This window comes from Vulpes lagopus, chromosome 10, assembly GCF_018345385.1.
Source record: "Vulpes lagopus strain Blue_001 chromosome 10, ASM1834538v1, whole genome shotgun sequence".
NCBI classification, from domain to species: domain Eukaryota; kingdom Metazoa; phylum Chordata; class Mammalia; order Carnivora; family Canidae; genus Vulpes; species Vulpes lagopus.
Genome location: NC_054833.1, coordinates 21,956,574 through 21,974,290, shown reverse-complemented (window position 1 = coordinate 21,974,290; position 17,717 = coordinate 21,956,574). Strand labels below are relative to the sequence as shown.

The following is a 17,717-nucleotide window of genomic DNA, read 5'->3' as shown; positions in this document are numbered from 1 at the left end:
AGGACGAACAGAGGAAGAGGAAAGGGAGAGGAAGAGGAAAGGAAGAAGAGGAAAGGAGAAGGAGGAAGAAGAGATGAGGAAGAGGAGAGGAAGAGAAGGGGAGAGGAGAGGAAGAGGACAGAAGTGGAGAGGAAGAGGAAGATAAAAGGAGAGGAAGAGCAGAGGAAGAGGAAGAGGAGAGGAAGAAGGAGAGGAGGGGGAGGAAGAGATGAGGAAGAGGAGAGGAAGAGGGAGAGGAGAGTTGGTCGAAGACGCCCGCCGCCCCCGCCGCCCGCCTTCGGGCCCGGACCGGCCGCGGTGTCCCGGCGGCGGGGCTGCAGGCGCCGCGGTCCCAGGCTCTCCGCCGCGGGCGCGTCCGCGTCTTCTGGCTCCGGCCTCGGGCGGCCGCGAGGGCCAGCCGCCCCACCCCCCCACCCCGGCCGCGGCCCTACTGGCTCGCGGGGGCCGGCGCCGCGCCCGGAGAACCGCTGGGCGCGGAAGGCGGCAAGAGCCGCGAGGCTGGCGGGGCGGAGGCGCGGCGGAGGCGCGGCGGGACGGCAGCGGCCGGAGACGAGCGGCTCCCGGCCGGGGTGCGCGGCCACAGGGCGGGGGCAGCGGGGAGCCCAGGGCACGCCCACCCCTTCCACGCACGCACGCACGCACGCACGCACGCACGCACGCAGGCACACGCCGCCCTGGGCGCGCGGGCGGACGGCGGTGGGCCGGGACGCGCATGCTCGCGGGGGCCGAGCCTCCGGGGCCTTCCGGCGGGGAGTGCGGGCGGCGCCTGGCGGGCCCGGGCTCGGGTGCGGAGAGCGGCGAGGCCGAGCTGGGGCTTCCGTTGGTCCCGGAGGGAACGTTCGCCGGACTGTCGGGCGGCCAGCGATGCTTGCCCTCGTTCAACGGTTCAACGCCGCCCAAACCAAACCCCGCGCTTGCAAAAAAAAAAACAAAAAAACGACAGTTTTGGGTGAATCCGCGACAGGTCCGCCTGGCGCGGCCGGTGGGGCGGGAACCGTGCAAGGGCGAGCCAGCTGGTCGGAAACGCGTAAAGGATTCAGCTAAATTGTTCAGAATCAGGCCCCGCCCCCCCTCCACCGGGTGGCCCAGTGGTTAGCGCCAGCCTTGGGCCCAGGGCGTGACCCCGGAGTCCTGGGATCCAGTCCCTCTTGGGCCTCCCTGCAGGGAGCCTGCTTCTCCCTCTGCCTGTGTCTCTGTCTCTCTGTGTCGCTGATGAATAAACAAAAATCTTTAATTTCTTTTTTTTTTTTAGGTGGGAACGCGCGCAGGCCTGGGGGTCAGGTTCCTCCCGTACCCGGGCTTGGCACGTCGGAACTGACTCCTTGTAAGTACGTTACCTTTTACCTGCTGTTGCCAGGTGTGCCGGACTTCCTTCGCCTTAACGGATATTCTACTTTGTATCCAAGAGGAGATCTCTTGCAGGTTTGCTCTTATTTCCAAGAATAAATGTTACGGGTTTGCACATACCTACACTATGTCTGTGTTTGTCCATTTTATTTTATTTTTTTTATTTTATTTACTCATGAGAGACACAGAGAGAGGCAGAGGGAGAAGCAGGGGAGCCTGATTCGGTACTCGGTCCTGGGACCCATGAGCTGAAGGCAGACACTGAGCCACCTGGACACTCCAGTGTTTGTCCATTTTATTTTATTTTTTAATTTTTATTTATGATAGTCACAGAGAGAGAGAGAGAGAGGCAGAGACATAGGCAGAGGGAGAAGCAGGCTCCATGCACCGGGAGCCCGACGTGGGATTCGATCCCGGGTCTCAGGATCGGGCCCTGGGCCAAAGCCAGGCGCCAAACCACTGCGCCACCCAGGGATCCCTGTTGGTCCATTTTAATCTTAAAATTTATTTTTAAATAATGTTATTTTTTTAAAGATTTTATTTATTTTTTCATGAGACAGACAGAGGCAGAGACACAGGCAGAGGGAGAAGCAGGCTCCATGCAGAGAGCCCACTGTGGGACTTGATCCCAGGACCCAGGGGTCACGCCCTGAGCTGAAGGCAGACCCTCAACCAATGAGCCACCCAGGGGCTCCAGTGTTTGTCCATTTTAATCTTAAAGTTTATTTTTAAATAATTTGGTTTTTTTTCTAAGATTGTATTTATTCATGAGACAGAGAGAGAGAGGGGCAGAGACACAGGCAGAGGGAGAAGCAGGCTCCATGCAGGGAACCCGATGTGGGACTCAATTCCGGACCCTGGGTCACGCCCTGGGCCGAAGGCAGGTGGCCAACCGCTGAGCCACCCAGGGATCCCCCTAAATAATTTATTTTAATGACACTTCAGCCAGTCTGGATACAATGACACATGGCCTTGCCTTCATGGTGGGTGGGGCAGAGAATATAATAAACCATAAATATGACTCAATTCATACTATTTTTGAAAAGTTACATAGGGATGAAAATCCCAAGGCAGAAAACAATCAGAACTCTGAAGTCCCAACCTATACACTATTAGTTCTTTTCTTTTCTTTTCTTTTTTTTTTTAAGATTTATTTATTCATGAGAGTCACACAGAGAGAGAGGGAGAGACCCAGGCAGAGGGAGAAGTAGGTTCCATGCAGGGAGCCCCACGTAGGACTCAATCCCGTGTCTCCAGGATTAGGCCCTGAGCCAAAGGCAGGCGCCCAACTGCTGAGCCACCCAGGCATCCCACACCATTAGTTCTTAAACGGAGACATGGTTGAAGAAATAAGCCATCCTTAACATATTTCTGAAAACTTTATCCCATGAGAAAAGTCTTCCAGTTTATTATATCTGAATCTCATTGTTAAGAAGAAAGAAAAAGCCTTCACCAAGAAAACAATATAATTAAGGACCACATGAAGAAGTGCTACAGCGGAGTCGGGAAGGAGAGGGAATCTACAAAAATCCGTAATTATCCAAGGATTAGTGTTCTGTATTAACAGAGTCCACGAAGGAAAAGCTCTTCACACTGTAAACGTTTAGGATAAAGCCAATGGCGGACTCATTCTGTAAGAATATTTGCAAACCTTCGCCTCGGAAAGCCAAGATGCATGTATAACAAGCCCAGATATTCTGAGGTCAGATTTTTTTTCCCCTGCTGTCAGATCTTTCTTCCTTTCCTTTTCCTTTTTCCTTTCCTTTCCTTTCCTTTCCTTTTTCCTTTCCTTTTTCCTTTCCTTTTTCCTTTCCTTTCCTTTCCTTTCCTTTCCCTTTTTCCTTTCCTGTCCTTTCCTTTTTTCCTTTCCTTTCCTTTCCTTTCCTTTTTCCTTCCCTTTCCCTTTCCCCTTTCCTTTCCTTTCTTTTTCCTTTCCTTTCCTTTTTCCTTTCCTTTCCTTTTATTGGAGTTCAGTTTGCCAACATATAGCATAACACCCAGTGCTCATCCCATCAAGTGCCCCCCCTCAGTTGATGTCAGATTTCTATGGTTAAACCAAACTCAACTGATTTCTAGAAGGAAAACGAACGTCACCCTGATTTCGGGTTCCACAGAATAAAGAAAGGTATTTTTGAGAGAAAGAAAACGAATATAGAAACCTGCGTGGTGGTAAAAGTCAAAAATTTTTCTCAGAAAAATATTTGGCCCCATTAACCGTAAAATTCATTATTATGGAAAAAGAAAATCGCATAGTGTTTGGGACCAAACATATCACCGAACCAGCAAACCCAACGACTCCTGAATCGGTTACCTTTAAGCAAAGTCTGAAAGGAAATGCAAAAGTTTCAAATAAATGTATCCATCATAATCCCACAGTCTAAAAAAAAAACATTTGCGTCGTAGACTCAGTCCTAACTTCCCAGTATTCTCAGAACGTCTCGCCGCAGGGTTTTCCTTGAAGCCCCTTCATTAAAAAGGATTTTTCTTTCTCCTTTTTCCTGCCACCAGCGGCTAAAAAGGCATTTACGGTGCGTCCCACGCTCCTGCGTGCCAGGAGCGAGATCACCCCGTTTGCCCTGGTTTGAGAATTCGCTCAACTTGGCCGCACGATGAAAGCCCTTCTCGGAGCCCCGAGCCCGCCGCTCCTCCCGGCGCCGACACCGGGCCGCGGGGGAGACCCGGGGCGCTCGGCCCTAAACACTTAGCAGGTGCCGCATGGCCCTCCGCGCGCAGCCACGCCCCCCGCCCTCGCCCCGCCCCCTCGCCCCAGGCCCCTCCCCGGAAGTTGCGTCACGGCGCTCGTGCGCCCTGTCCCCGGATGCACTTCTCCATCCGGATTCTTAGAGCGGACTCCGAGCTCCACGGTCCCCTCCGCGGTTAGCACATGCGCGACGGCGCCGCTCCCTCTTCCTCCACCTCCGCCAGCCTCCGCCGCCCGGGAAGCCGCCGCCGCCGCCGCCGAGGAGTCAGGAAGTTCAAGATGGCCGCCGCGGAGACCCTGTCGCTGCGGGAACAGCCAGAGTAAGTGGTCTGCGGGCGCGGGGCGGCAGGCCGGGGCCGCCGAGCGGGAAGCGGCGCGGACCTGCGCGGGCGGGCGGGAAAGTTGAGGCCTCGCGGCGAGAAGCAAAGTTTGCGTTTCCCCGCGCGGTGCGCGGTGGGGCGGGCGGGCCCCGGAGGCCGCGGCTGTTGGCTCGGAGGCGGCCGCGGCCTGCCGCGCGTCGTTGCCCCGGGAGGCGTACGCGCGAGCGGCCTCTACAGGTCCCGGGCGCCAGGCGGCTGCCGCCACTGTGCGGTCGCGCCTTCGTGCCCCCCCCCCCCCCGGGGGCCGAGCGGAGCTCCCGGGCTGCAGGCGGCGGCGGCGGCGGCTGCAGAGAGCGCGCCCCGAGGCTGTGCGCGCGGGGCCCTGTGGTCGTCCTGGCTGCAGGGAGGAGAAGGGCAGCTGGGGAGCCGGGGCCAGCCTTGCCCCGTGGGGCTTCCGTTCCCCCTCCGCCCGTTGGCAGCCGACGGGCCAACTTGCAAACTTGAGGCGGACCGGGATCAAGTTCTTGGTTTTTGAGGCCTGACGTTTTTTGGCCTCGGGTTGCAGGGCTGCTTTGGGAGCCCTGCAGGGGAGGGGAACAGGTCCCAGCTGCTCCCAAGCCGCCAGCGCTCTAGGTCTGTGATCAAAGCTAACGCGAGAATCTTTGCGGGCCAAGTTGAGCCCGTCACTTGCATAATGCCGCAGAGTCTCAGTTCTCTGCTCGAGAGCAGTTATTCTGCGTTCCGGTTCGTGTTGGGAAGGCTCACGCAAGAACCCCCGGAAGAGAGAGCGGATTCCACGACCACTCACGCCGCGACTGTGTTTGTGCACTAATTAGCATCACCTGTTTGTCTTTTAAATTCGTTTTAGGGTAAGAGGTGGCTGTGGTCTCCCAGCAACTAGGGGACGGAGAGGAGAAATTGTTGCCACGGGCTCCCCGGCATTTCACTGCTGTGCATTCAGTTCTGGACTCCCTTAATCATTTGCTTTACTCAGAGAATCACGCTGAGTCTTTTCATTAATGGTTTTTGGAGGCGGCCCCGTTTCTTCCCGACTTGACTTAGAAGAGCGCAGACGGATTGTGAAGTTTCTACTAGACTTCACCTCTTTTTGTTTCTCATCGAGTTGGCAGAGCGGCGCGGCTTCTGTGCCTCTGCCGGTGCGGTACCAATGCCGTGCAGCTGTTATTTCTAGCAGCCTCCTCAAAGTTCTGTAGCCTCGTGTCCGTTTATTTGATTTCAGGTACAGTTCAGATTCATTTTTCAGGAGCGCGTTTGTCGTTTTACATGCATAACCAAATACGAGACTTCATAATGAACACTTACTTATACTCGTGCAGTGTGAATGCCCCTGAAATAGTCCTTAACTCCACCTCCCCTCCCCACAGAATTCTTGGTATAAATGGAGTATTTTTTCACCTACTTGAAAATGTTTGACAAAGAAAATGAATTTGGTGTGAAAGCAAGTGCTGTGTGTGTGCTGCTCCTAAGTGAATGCTGGAATATAGCGTCTAAACCGTTCTTTGGAGGCCACGGAGTAGGTTACACCCGAAGGAACTGTATTCTGAGTGGAACATTTGGAGAGAAACAAAAAGTTTCTAAGTTCCCCGAAGGCTTTTTAATGGCTTTTACTTTTGTCCATCCCCTTAACTCAGCCTCTTGATGGTTTTAAACATTTAAATTTTTATCTGCATTTGCTTATTTGCACTTACCAAGTACCAGGTACTGTTCAGAGCACTGAGCAAATATCCTTATAACGACCCTCTGGAGGTAGATACTGTTATTTCCTGTATTTTTCAAATGATTCAACTGAAGCATAGAGAAATTAAGTTAACTTGCCCAAGGTCACGCTAAGTGGCAGGCCCAGGATTTAAACCCAGGTAGTCTTAATACAGGAGCCTTGCTCCTAACTATTGTACTGTGTAAGTCACCCACTGTACATTGTGGCTCCTTTTTTTTTTTTTTTTTTTAAATTTATTTATGATAGTCAAACAAAGAGAGAGAGAGAGGCAGAGACACAAGCAGGCTCCATGCACTGGGAGCCTGACGTGGGACTCGATCCCGGGTCTCCAGGATCGCGCCCTGAGCCAAAGGCAGGCACCAAACCGCTGCACCACCCAGGGATCCCCCATTGTGGGTTCTTAAACGGAGACATGGTTGAAGAAATAAGCCATCCTTAACATATTTCTGAAAACTTTATCCCATGAGAAAAGTCTTCCAGTTTATTATATCTGAATCTCATTGTTAAGAAGAAAGAAAAAGCCTTCACCAAGAAAACAATATAATTAAGGACCACATGAAGAAGTGCTACAGCGGAGTCGGGAAGGAGAGGGAATCTACAAAAATCCGTAATTATCCAAGGATTAGTGTTCTGTATTAACAGAGTCCACGAAGGAAAAGCTCTTCACACTGTAAACGTTTAGGATAAAGCCAATGGCGGACTCATTCTGTAAGAATATTTGCAAACCTTCGCCTCGGAAAGCCAAGATGCATGTATAACAAGCCCAGATATTCTGAGGTCAGATTTTTTTTCCCCTGCTGTCAGATCTTTCTTCCTTTCCTTTTCCTTTTTCCTTTCCTTTTTCCTTTCCTTTCCTTTTTCCTTTCCTTTCCTTTTCCTTTTTCCTTTCCTTTTTCCTTTCCTTTCCTTTCCTTTCCTTTCCCTTTTTCCTTTCCTGTCCTTTCCTTTTTTCCTTTCCTTTCCTTTCCTTTCCTTTTTCCTTCCCTTTCCCTTTCCCCTTTCCTTTCCTTTCTTTTTCCTTTCCTTTCCTTTTTCCTTTCCTTTCCTTTTATTGGAGTTCAGTTTGCCAACATATAGCATAACACCCAGTGCTCATCCCATCAAGTGCCCCCCCTCAGTTGATGTCAGATTTCTATGGTTAAACCAAACTCAACTGATTTCTAGAAGGAAAACGAACGTCACCCTGATTTCGGGTTCCACAGAATAAAGAAAGGTATTTTTGAGAGAAAGAAAACGAATATAGAAACCTGCGTGGTGGTAAAAGTCAAAAATTTTTCTCAGAAAAATATTTGGCCCCATTAACCGTAAAATTCATTATTATGGAAAAAGAAAATCGCATAGTGTTTGGGACCAAACATATCACCGAACCAGCAAACCCAACGACTCCTGAATCGGTTACCTTTAAGCAAAGTCTGAAAGGAAATGCAAAAGCTTCAAATAAATGTATCCATCATAATCCCACAGTCTAAAAAAAAACATTTGCGTCGTAGACTCAGTCCTAACTTCCCAGTGTTCTCAGAACGTCTCGCCGCAGGGTTTTCCTTGAAGCCCCTTCATTAAAAAGGATTTTTCTTTCTCCTTTTTCCTGCCACCAGCGGCTAAAAAGGCATTTACGGTGCGTCCCACGCTCCTGCGTGCCAGGAGCGAGATCACCCCGTTTGCCCTGGTTTGAGAATTCGCTCAACTTGGCCGCACGATGAAAGCCCTTCTCGGAGCCCCGAGCCCGCCGCTCCTCCCCGGCGCCGACACCGGGCCGCGGGGGAGACCTGGGGCGCTCGGCCCTAAACACTTAGCAGGTGCCGCATGGCCCTCCGCGCGCAGCCACGCCCCCCGCCCTCGCCCCGCCCCCTCGCCCCAGGCCCCTCCCCGGAAGTTGCGTCACGGCGCTCGTGCGCCCTGTCCCCGGATGCACTTCTCCATCCGGATTCTTAGAGCGGACTCCGAGCTCCACGGTCCCCTCCGCGGTTAGCACATGCGCGACGGCGCCGCTCCCTCTTCCTCCACCTCCGCCAGCCTCCGCCGCCCGGGAAGCCGCCGCCGCCGCCGCCGAGGAGTCAGGAAGTTCAAGATGGCCGCCGCGGAGACCCTGTCGCTGCGGGAACAGCCAGAGTAAGTGGTCTGCGGGCGCGGGGCGGCAGGCCGGGGCCGCCGAGCGGGAAGCGGCGCGGACCTGCGCGGGCGGGCGGGAAAGTTGAGGCCTCGCGGCGAGAAGCAAAGTTTGCGTTTCCCCGCGCGGTGCGCGGTGGGGCGGGCGGGCCCCGGAGGCCGCGGCTGTTGGCTCGGAGGCGGCCGCGGCCTGCCGCGCGTCGTTGCCCCGGGAGGCGTACGCGCGAGCGGCCTCTACAGGTCCCGGGCGCCAGGCGGCTGCCGCCACTGTGCGGTCGCGCCTTCGTGCCCCCACCCCCCCCCGGGGGCCGAGCGGAGCTCCCGGGCTGCAGGCGGCGGCGGCGGCGGCTGCAGAGAGCGCGCCCCGAGGCTGTGCGCGCGGGGCCCTGTGGTCGTCCTGGCTGCAGGGAGGAGAAGGGCAGCTGGGGAGCCGGGGCCAGCCTTGCCCCGTGGGGCTTCCGTTCCCCCTCCGCCCGTTGGCAGCCGACGGGCCAACTTGCAAACTTGAGGCGGACCGGGATCAAGTTCTTGGTTTTTGAGGCCTGACGTTTTTTGGCCTCGGGTTGCAGGGCTGCTTTGGGAGCCCTGCAGGGGAGGGGAACAGGTCCCAGCTGCTCCCAAGCCGCCAGCGCTCTAGGTCTGTGATCAAAGCTAACGCGAGAATCTTTGCGGGCCAAGTTGAGCCCGTCACTTGCATAATGCCGCAGAGTCTCAGTTCTCTGCTCGAGAGCAGTTATTCTGCGTTCCGGTTCGTGTTGGGAAGGCTCACGCAAGAACCCCCGGAAGAGAGAGCGGATTCCACGACCACTCACGCCGCGACTGTGTTTGTGCACTAATTAGCATCACCTGTTTGTCTTTTAAATTCGTTTTAGGGTAAGAGGTGGCTGTGGTCTCCCAGCAACTAGGGGACGGAGAGGAGAAATTGTTGCCACGGGCTCCCCGGCATTTCACTGCTGTGCATTCAGTTCTGGACTCCCTTAATCATTTGCTTTACTCAGAGAATCACGCTGAGTCTTTTCATTAATGGTTTTTGGAGGCGGCCCCGTTTCTTCCCGACTTGACTTAGAAGAGCGCAGACGGATTGTGAAGTTTCTACTAGACTTCACCTCTTTTTGTTTCTCATCGAGTTGGCAGAGCGGCGCGGCTTCTGTGCCTCTGCCGGTGCGGTACCAATGCCGTGCAGCTGTTATTTCTAGCAGCCTCCTCAAAGTTCTGTAGCCTCGTGTCCGTTTATTTGATTTCAGGTACAGTTCAGATTCATTTTTCAGGAGCGCGTTTGTCGTTTTACATGCATAACCAAATACGAGACTTCATAATGAACACTTACTTATACTCGTGCAGTGTGAATGCCCCTGAAATAGTCCTTAACTCCACCTCCCCTCCCCACAGAATTCTTGGTATAAATGGAGTATTTTTTCACCTACTTGAAAATGTTTGACAAAGAAAATGAATTTGGTGTGAAAGCAAGTGCTGTGTGTGTGCTGCTCCTAAGTGAATGCTGGAATATAGCGTCTAAACCGTTCTTTGGAGGCCACGGAGTAGGTTACACCCGAAGGAACTGTATTCTGAGTGGAACATTTGGAGAGAAACAAAAAGTTTCTAAGTTCCCCGAAGGCTTTTTAATGGCTTTTACTTTTGTCCATCCCCTTAACTCAGCCTCTTGATGGTTTTAAACATTTAAATTTTTATCTGCATTTGCTTATTTGCACTTACCAAGTACCAGGTACTGTTCAGAGCACTGAGCAAATATCCTTATAACGACCCTCTGGAGGTAGATACTGTTATTTCCTGTATTTTTCAAATGATTCAACTGAAGCATAGAGAAATTAAGTTAACTTGCCCAAGGTCACGCTAAGTGGCAGGCCCAGGATTTAAACCCAGGTAGTCTTAATACAGGAGCCTTGCTCCTAACTATTGTACTGTGTAAGTCACCCACTGTACATTGTGGCTCCTTTTTTTTTTTTTTTTTTTTTAAATTTATTTATGATAGTCAAACAAAGAGAGAGAGAGAGGCAGAGACACAAGCAGGCTCCATGCACTGGGAGCCTGACGTGGGACTCGATCCCGGGTCTCCAGGATCGCTCCCTGAGCCAAAGGCAGGCACCAAACCGCTGCACCACCCAGGGATCCCCCATTGTGGCTCCTTTTAAACATAGCCTTTATGGTTTGAAATCCTTTTTATTGACTTACAGTGTTCCAGAAAGGTCCATCTTTTTGATGTGACCATTGTAATTCTTTGAAGCTTAATTTTCCACACCCGATTTGGAAAAGGAGGGGTGGAGGAGTTCATTTTAAGACTGGATCCTTCAGATCCATTCTTATTTTTACATCTACGTTAATTCTGCATTAAAGTAGTTGAAGTTGTCAGAGAAACGGGCTTAATTACTTTCTTTGTAAAGAAGTAATGGCGTTCACTTTGCTCACCATTCTCTGTTTCCAAAGCATAAATTGAATGCCTCCCAAATAAGATGTCATTAAGAGTATCCTTTTTTAAAAATTTCAAAGAGAAGTTAAAATAACATTAGTGGTTGGTAATTAGTCTTTAAAGTTGTTTCATTGTGCCAGATGCCCAGAGTCCATTGAAGGATGAAACTGTTACATTTAACAAAATAAGTGATAGAAATACTGTTAACAATTACATATAGTCTGCACTTCAGATCAGCTTCATTTCCAAATAATGTGATTTGAAGGATACTGCTCAATTCTAAGTCCTGTTTTCTAACAAACCTGTTGTAGACCACGTTAGTTTAAACGTAGACCTGCTGAATGTGTAAATTGCAAGTGTTAAATTGCAAAATGTAACTGCTAAAATGTAAGTTTACGTATATGGAACTTAAATACCTGTATTTATTGTAAATATGAACTATGCAAGAAGACTATCAAGTTTTTTAATAAGGGTACCTCTTCCTAAAATTTTAGAAGAAAGTTGTTGATAAACCTAAATTAGCTGCCTTAGCACAAGCTTGTTATATGCCTTTGACTCATTGAGTTCAGGTTTTCCTGATTGCTGACTTCAATTGGTATTTCCTATGGAATTTGCATTGAGGAGGGTGAGCTAACCCTAGTGTAAAAGAAGTGTAAAATTATTAAGATTAAACTAATAGGCCCTAAGTCCTTACAGTGTCTACATCAGTAATGTAGTCCTTATTTCTTAGATTAAGTTACATTAGAAACTAGAGACACTCATGGAAACAACTCTTGAGTGGCACTGGGCACCATGATGTAGCTTTGGATTCTCAGAAGTTTTAGAAGCTAGATTTGCTTTTGAAGAAAATTACTTCTGTTGGTAAACTCTTAAGGATTTTGATTTGCAACGCCTTAAAGACTTGTAAATTGTAGGAAGCATTAGAAAGGATTCAAAGAATAGACTTTTCTTGGGGAGGGAGATAGTTAAATCATTTGGGGATGTTGCGTTCACCAGATATGTATATTCAGTGTGAGGCATTGGAGATAATAACTGAGCAAAAGCAAAATATTTCCTGACAAGAGATGAGTGTAGTATAGCCAGTATAAGCCCAGCCGTATAGTCTAATGAATACAATTTTTATGTGTTAGCCAGTACAAATCATTTCATTGACATAACAGATTCCTTACTGAGTACCTGCTTACTATAGGTTAGATAGTTGACTAGACCTCAGGGATTGAGCAGTGAACTAAATAGATTAAGATTCGTCTCTCGTAGGGCGTATGTTACAGGGAGAGACAAGAATTAGGTGGTGGCAGTTACTTCAGAGGAAAAAATAAGCAGAGAAAGGGGATACGTGTGTGGTAGGGTGAGGATTATTATTAAAAGGAATCGGTGGGGAAAAAATTGAGAAAGTAATTTGAGCACAGACCTGAGGCTAGGCAAAGGAACAGCCATGCGTATGTGTGGGGAAAGCATTGCAGGTGGAGAAACAGCAAGTATGAGTTATCAAGGCCCTGCGGTAGGAATTTACCTATTGTTAGGGAAAGTGGTGTGGCTGAAGCACAGTGAGTGTGGGAGGAAAGTAGTAGGGGAGGTTGGGCAGATAGTTTGGGGCCTTGTGAACAATTTGGTTTTTACTCTGAATATGATAGGAAGTAATAATCAAGTTTCACACAGAGTAGTGAGATGGTCTGACATTTAAAAGCATCTTCCAAGTAATGGAACATTAGCCTTCTCAGTAACTTGGTGTGTGTTTGACCAAAGGCAAGAAGACCCTTAAACTTCCTTGAAACTTCGTCTTCTCTGTCCTAGATACGGTGTTTCTTTAATACTTTGGTAGCATTTTATACATGAACTTCTACAACAAGCCTCTGATTTATCAATACTATTATTTCCCTAATATGTACAGTTGAGAAAACTGAGGCCTGGAGGAGTAACTTGCCTAAACTGACGCTAGGGGTGTTATGTTGGAAACAGCATTTGAACAAAGCCCTGACGGCTCCATAGTGTCATGGCAAGTAAATTTACTTATCCAGTCTCTGAGGAAGAATAATCTCTTACTTTGGGGGCGCTTAGTTTGTGCTTGGCAGTGTTATGAGCCTTAATGACGCGTTAACCCATGCAGTCCTCACAGCTTGCTTTGAAGTAGGTGCTGTTTTCTCCATTTTGTAGATGCAGTGCCTGCAGACCAGACAGATCTTAAAATTTGCCTAAGGCCACATAAGTAGTAGGTATTGGACCCAGGATTTGAATCCATGCAGTCTGGCTCTGGAGACTGGTTCCTGAAGACACATTAGAGGATCTTTAGGTAGTTTGACCTTTAGCTTATTGACTAGAATTGTGTACTTTGGCCACTGAGGTTTTATATACCTGAAAATCATTCTCAGCCTTTAAACAGGTTCTCCATATATTGAATTAGCTTCATTTAGTTTTTCTCATACTTTTCCCCCTGTAAGTTAAGTTTCAGGAAAAAAGATACATACCACCACTTTTTTAGGTCGTGCGATGGGAGATGCCAAGGGAAGGGATGTGGTTACCTCTATGACGATATAACTGTATAAAGAACAAAGTTGAAAACGTCTTTGTATCAGGACCCCTGGATGGTTCATTCAGTTAAACGTCTGACTCTTAGTTTTAGCTCAGGTCGGGATCTCAGGGTCCTGGAATGAGCCCCATTTCAGTCTCTGTATTACACACAGCTGCTTAAGGATCCTCTCTCTCCCCCCCTTCTGCCCTTTCCCCTGCTCGTGTTCTCCCTCTCTCTCAAATAAAAAAAAATTTTTTTAAAGGTCTTTGTATCTTCTTAAATCTGTGATTTCCCCTTCTCCCCTCAATAATAGAACCATATTGAGTTTTTTTTCCACATAAAGATACCACACTTTTTCTAGCTCTTTGAGAAAGTTTGATGATCCAGAGAACCCTGCTGTATTTATTGTCTTCTTTGTACCCCATTAGAGAGAAGTCAGTCCAAGCCAAAATCTCTGAACCAGAAGATACAGCCTTCTCTGCAGCTTTCTTAAGTACTTCTTTCTCACAGTCCACAGTACCAAAGTTCTTGCCTTGTGGTAGTAGTTGTGTGTTCTTCATGTTCTCCACACCCCTCATTGTTGTCAACTAACAACTTTGCAAGTGTACCTCTGGTGTGTCACCCCCCTCCTCCAACCCTTCCAGGTTTACTGAAGACAGACCTGGCTGGAGGACCAGACTCTCTTCCAGTTCCTGCCTAATGGCAGTATCCTTATAGACCACCTATCCAGCAACCTAATCCTGGGCCTCTGATCCCAGTGAGCCTCAAAGTCTGTCTCAACTACTGACTTCCAGAATCTTGTTTAATATCTTTTTATCTCCTGGATTAGGTCTATTTGAGATCGTAACCATTAGACTAGTTTCTTCAGAAGTTTAATCCCTGGCAACACTGATCTGCTTATAGTGTGCTATTTATAACTGTGCTTTTTGTCACCTTTATTTCCTAGGTAAAGTATTCTTTTCCCTTCGGGTTAATTTCTTACTCATTCTCTAGGACAATATTAGTCTTTATAATCTACATACCTTCTCAATAAACATTCCTTCTCTCCTTTCAGAGTCCCTTCCTAACAAATAGCTTGGGTTTTTCTTTGATCTCCTTGACCGTTTTCTGAATGATTCTAGGTGATCTTCAGTGTTCCGTAATGCCCTTATTTGGGTCTTTATCATTGTATTCTTCCAGTGTTTCATGTGACTTTCTTTTCCACTGGACTGTAATTTCCTTGAAGGTGGTAGATATTGGTCTTGTACATCTTTGTTTTCCTGCTACCTTTTTTAATGCCTTAAGTGGTATAGTGATTTTATATATATATGTGTGTGTATATATGTATATATATATGTATATATACACACACATACGTATATGTATATATATATATTAGAAGAAATTGATTCTGGGGCCCTTGTGTGGCTCTTGTCAGTTAAGCATCTGACCCTTGATTTCAGCTCAGGTTATGATCTCAGGATCAAGAGATTGAGCCCTGCATCCGGCTCCATGCTGAATGTGGAACCTACTTAAGATTTTTCTCTCTCCCTCTCCTTCTGCTCCTCCTCACCCACCTCTACCCTGCTTACTCTCGGGGAAAAAAAAATGAATTCCTTAGTTCTTAAAATAAGAACAAATAATAAATTTACTAAAAGTACAGGAGTACATAATTAGAAGGACATTGACAAAATAATCCATATCTTCCTCCAATAGTACTGTGTTGGTCTGCATTCAGATGATTTAAAATCTGGAGTTAGTCCCATATTCTGGAATGTGATGATTTAGTATGGAGTGATTTTAAAGGAGAGGGTTAAATAATGCTATTGTAGCCTTTAACCTGGGATGAATAAACAGTAAGGATTTAGGAAAATAATTTAGAATCATAAACTATTTCAGCATAGCCCAAACATGTAAGCAAAAGCTACCCCTCTGATGTAATTACTTTTATTATTATTATTTGCATGGTACCTATCAATATGAGCATATTTTTTGGAAACTAATCTTTCATTTGAAATTTAAAGAGATTAGCACAGTGAACAAATACTAGTTGAACCACAGGCTTTTGCTGACATTGGACTGTTGTTGACTTGCAGGAGACCCTTTGATGTGATTGAATCTAGTACCACATGATTGCTCAGTGGCCACCACAGGCTGAGTGTCTTAACTCCTTGGCCAGCTCACTTTGAAGTTTTAACCCTTGGGGGTATGTTACGCTCAACAACCAGCCACCAGTGCACACTGATAAGAGTGCTTGTTTTGCGTATAGCTGAATATTGGCTGTAAAGATTTTAGAAAGAAAAAGTATACTTCTCAACCTAAAGTGAAGAAAGAGAGTAGTCTCCCAACATATTGCAGTATGTTTTACGGAAAAAGAAAATGGGGAGGGGTGTCTTTGGTGTTAAATCTGTGTGGGGAATTATGATTTAAAAACAAGTAACTGAATGACTATTAAAATCAATATTAACATTTCACTGTACTGATTTTTTTATTTTTTCTATTAAAGATTATTTTAATCTCTATGTATGTAATCTATGTATTTGAGTTCAACTATTAGAAACAAAGTTAAATCATTAAGTCTGTTTTTGCCATCTGTCTTTTTAATAAAATGTCTGAAGCTGCTCTGAAGATATTTCAATGACAAACTTCATGTATTACACTGAGATGTATTTTATTATTATTTTGTTGCGACTAAACACTTGATAAATGATATAATTTTGAAATGTGTTTGATACATTTATAGGATGGAAGATGCTGATAATTCCGAAAAGAGTGTAAATGAAGAAAATGGAGAAGTATCAGAAGACCAGTCTCAAAATAAGCACAGTCGTCACAAAAAAAAGAAACATAAACACAGAAGTAAACATAAGAAACATAAACATTCCTCAGAAGAAGACAAGGATAAAAAACATAAACATAAGCATAAACATAAGAAACACAAAAGAAAAGAAGTTATTGATGCTTCTGACAAAGAAGGTATGTCTCCAGCTAAAAGAACTAAACTTGATGATTTAGCTTTGCTGGAAGACTTGGAAAAACAGAGAGCCTTGATTAAAGCTGAACTTGATAATGAGTTAATGGAAGGAAAGGTCCAGTCTGGGATGGGGCTCATATTGCAAGGTTATGAGTCTGGCTCTGAAGAAGAGGGGGAGATTCATGAAAAAGCAAGAAATGGAAATAGGTCTAGTACCAGATCTTCAAGTACAAAGGGGGGTAAACTTGAACTTATGGACAATAAAAATAGTACAAAAAAGCGAAGTAAAAGCAGATCCAAAGAACGGACTAGACATAGGTCTGATAAAAAGAAAAGTAAGGGTGGTATTGAAATAGTTAAAGAGAAGACAACTAGGAGCAAGTCAAAGGAGAGGAAAAAGTCTAAAAGTCCATCCAAGAGAAGTAAGTCTCAAGATCAAGCAAGAAAATCAAAATCTCCTACCCTTAGAAGGCGATCTCAAGAGAAAATTGGGAAGGCCAGGTCTCCTCCTGATGACAAAGTTAAAATTGAAGATAAAAGTAGATCAAAAGATAGAAAAAAATCCCCAATTATAAATGAAAGTAGAAGTCGTGATCGAGGCAAAAAATCCAGATCCCCAGTTGACTTAAGAGGTAAATCCAAAGACAGAAGATCACGATCCAAAGAGAGAAAATCAAAACGATCTGACACAGATAAAGAAAAGAAGCCAATTAAATCTCCCTCTAAAGACGCTTCTTCTGGGAAAGAAAATCGGTCACCCAGTAGAAGACCTGGTCGAAGTCCTAAAAGAAGAAGTTTGTCTCCAAAACAACGGGATAAATCAAGAAGAAGTAGATCTCCACTTGTAAATGATAGAAGGTCTAAGCAGAGCAAATCACCTTCCCGAACTCTGTCGCCTGGGAGAAGAGCCAAGAGCCGATCCTTGGAAAGAAAACGAAGAGAACCAGAAAGGAGACGACTTTCTTCTCCAAGGTAACTTGTTTTTAGAATAATGTTAGTGATTTTTTACCAATGCACCATATTTTAAAAAGAAGAAACTAGAACTTGTGGACAAGAAGAAATGAGGTAGTATAATCAATCTTAACGGTGTTAAGTAGAGTTTTATGGTTTTAGGTAGATCCTATCCACTAACTATATTAATATTTATACTTTTTTCAATGAGAAACTTCACCAAGGGATTTACAAATATTGGACTTGGTAACAGAATCAGTGTTTTTTTTTTTTTTTTTTTTTTCAGGTTATTGACTTAGTATCAGATATACAGAAACACTCTTAAATCCAAGTGATTTGGCTGATGAATCTATGTATACCCATTTATGGGAAGTGAGGGGAATTTCTAGAGCAAGGATTATTACAGTATAAGCTGAAATTTTTAACTTTAAAAAAAAGGAGGTATCAATTTAAGGATTATGATGTGTCCATTCTTTTGAATTGGCATGATTTGAATTCTAATATAAATTGGGACTACCAAATCTTTTTTGCACCCAAAACAAATTTAAAGCAAATGTGGACATCTTTTTCTATTACTAATTATTTTACATAAATCTCATTGTTTAAGTCTTAAGTTTAGAAAGAATAGTGTGTTAAGAAATGATTTTTTTTTTTTTACCAATAATAG

The 17,717-nt window shown here is 46.3% G+C and overlaps 1 protein-coding gene across 14 annotated transcripts in view; it reads left to right on the top strand.

Moving 5' to 3' along the window:
• The first annotated feature begins 4,161 nt into the window (after window positions 1–4,161).
• The window catches only part of PRPF4B (pre-mRNA processing factor 4B), a 41,366-nt gene continuing 27,810 nt past the window's right edge, over window positions 4,162–17,717 (top strand). For 11 of the 14 annotated variants that reach the window (XR_005990235.1, XR_005990236.1, XR_005990239.1 and 8 more), the window contains exons 1-2: window positions 8,010–8,215; window positions 15,869–17,071. Coding sequence is in view for 2 of the 14 variants with exons in the window: in XM_041770921.1 (XP_041626855.1) it covers window positions 8,079–8,215; window positions 15,869–17,071 (1,340 nt within the window). In the remaining 12 variants the exon portion in view is untranslated. Of the gene's footprint in view, window positions 4,369–8,008; window positions 8,216–15,868; window positions 17,072–17,717 lie in introns of those variants that run through there. The other 3 variants (XR_005990240.1, XR_005990241.1, XM_041770922.1) reach the window with 2 other exon arrangements.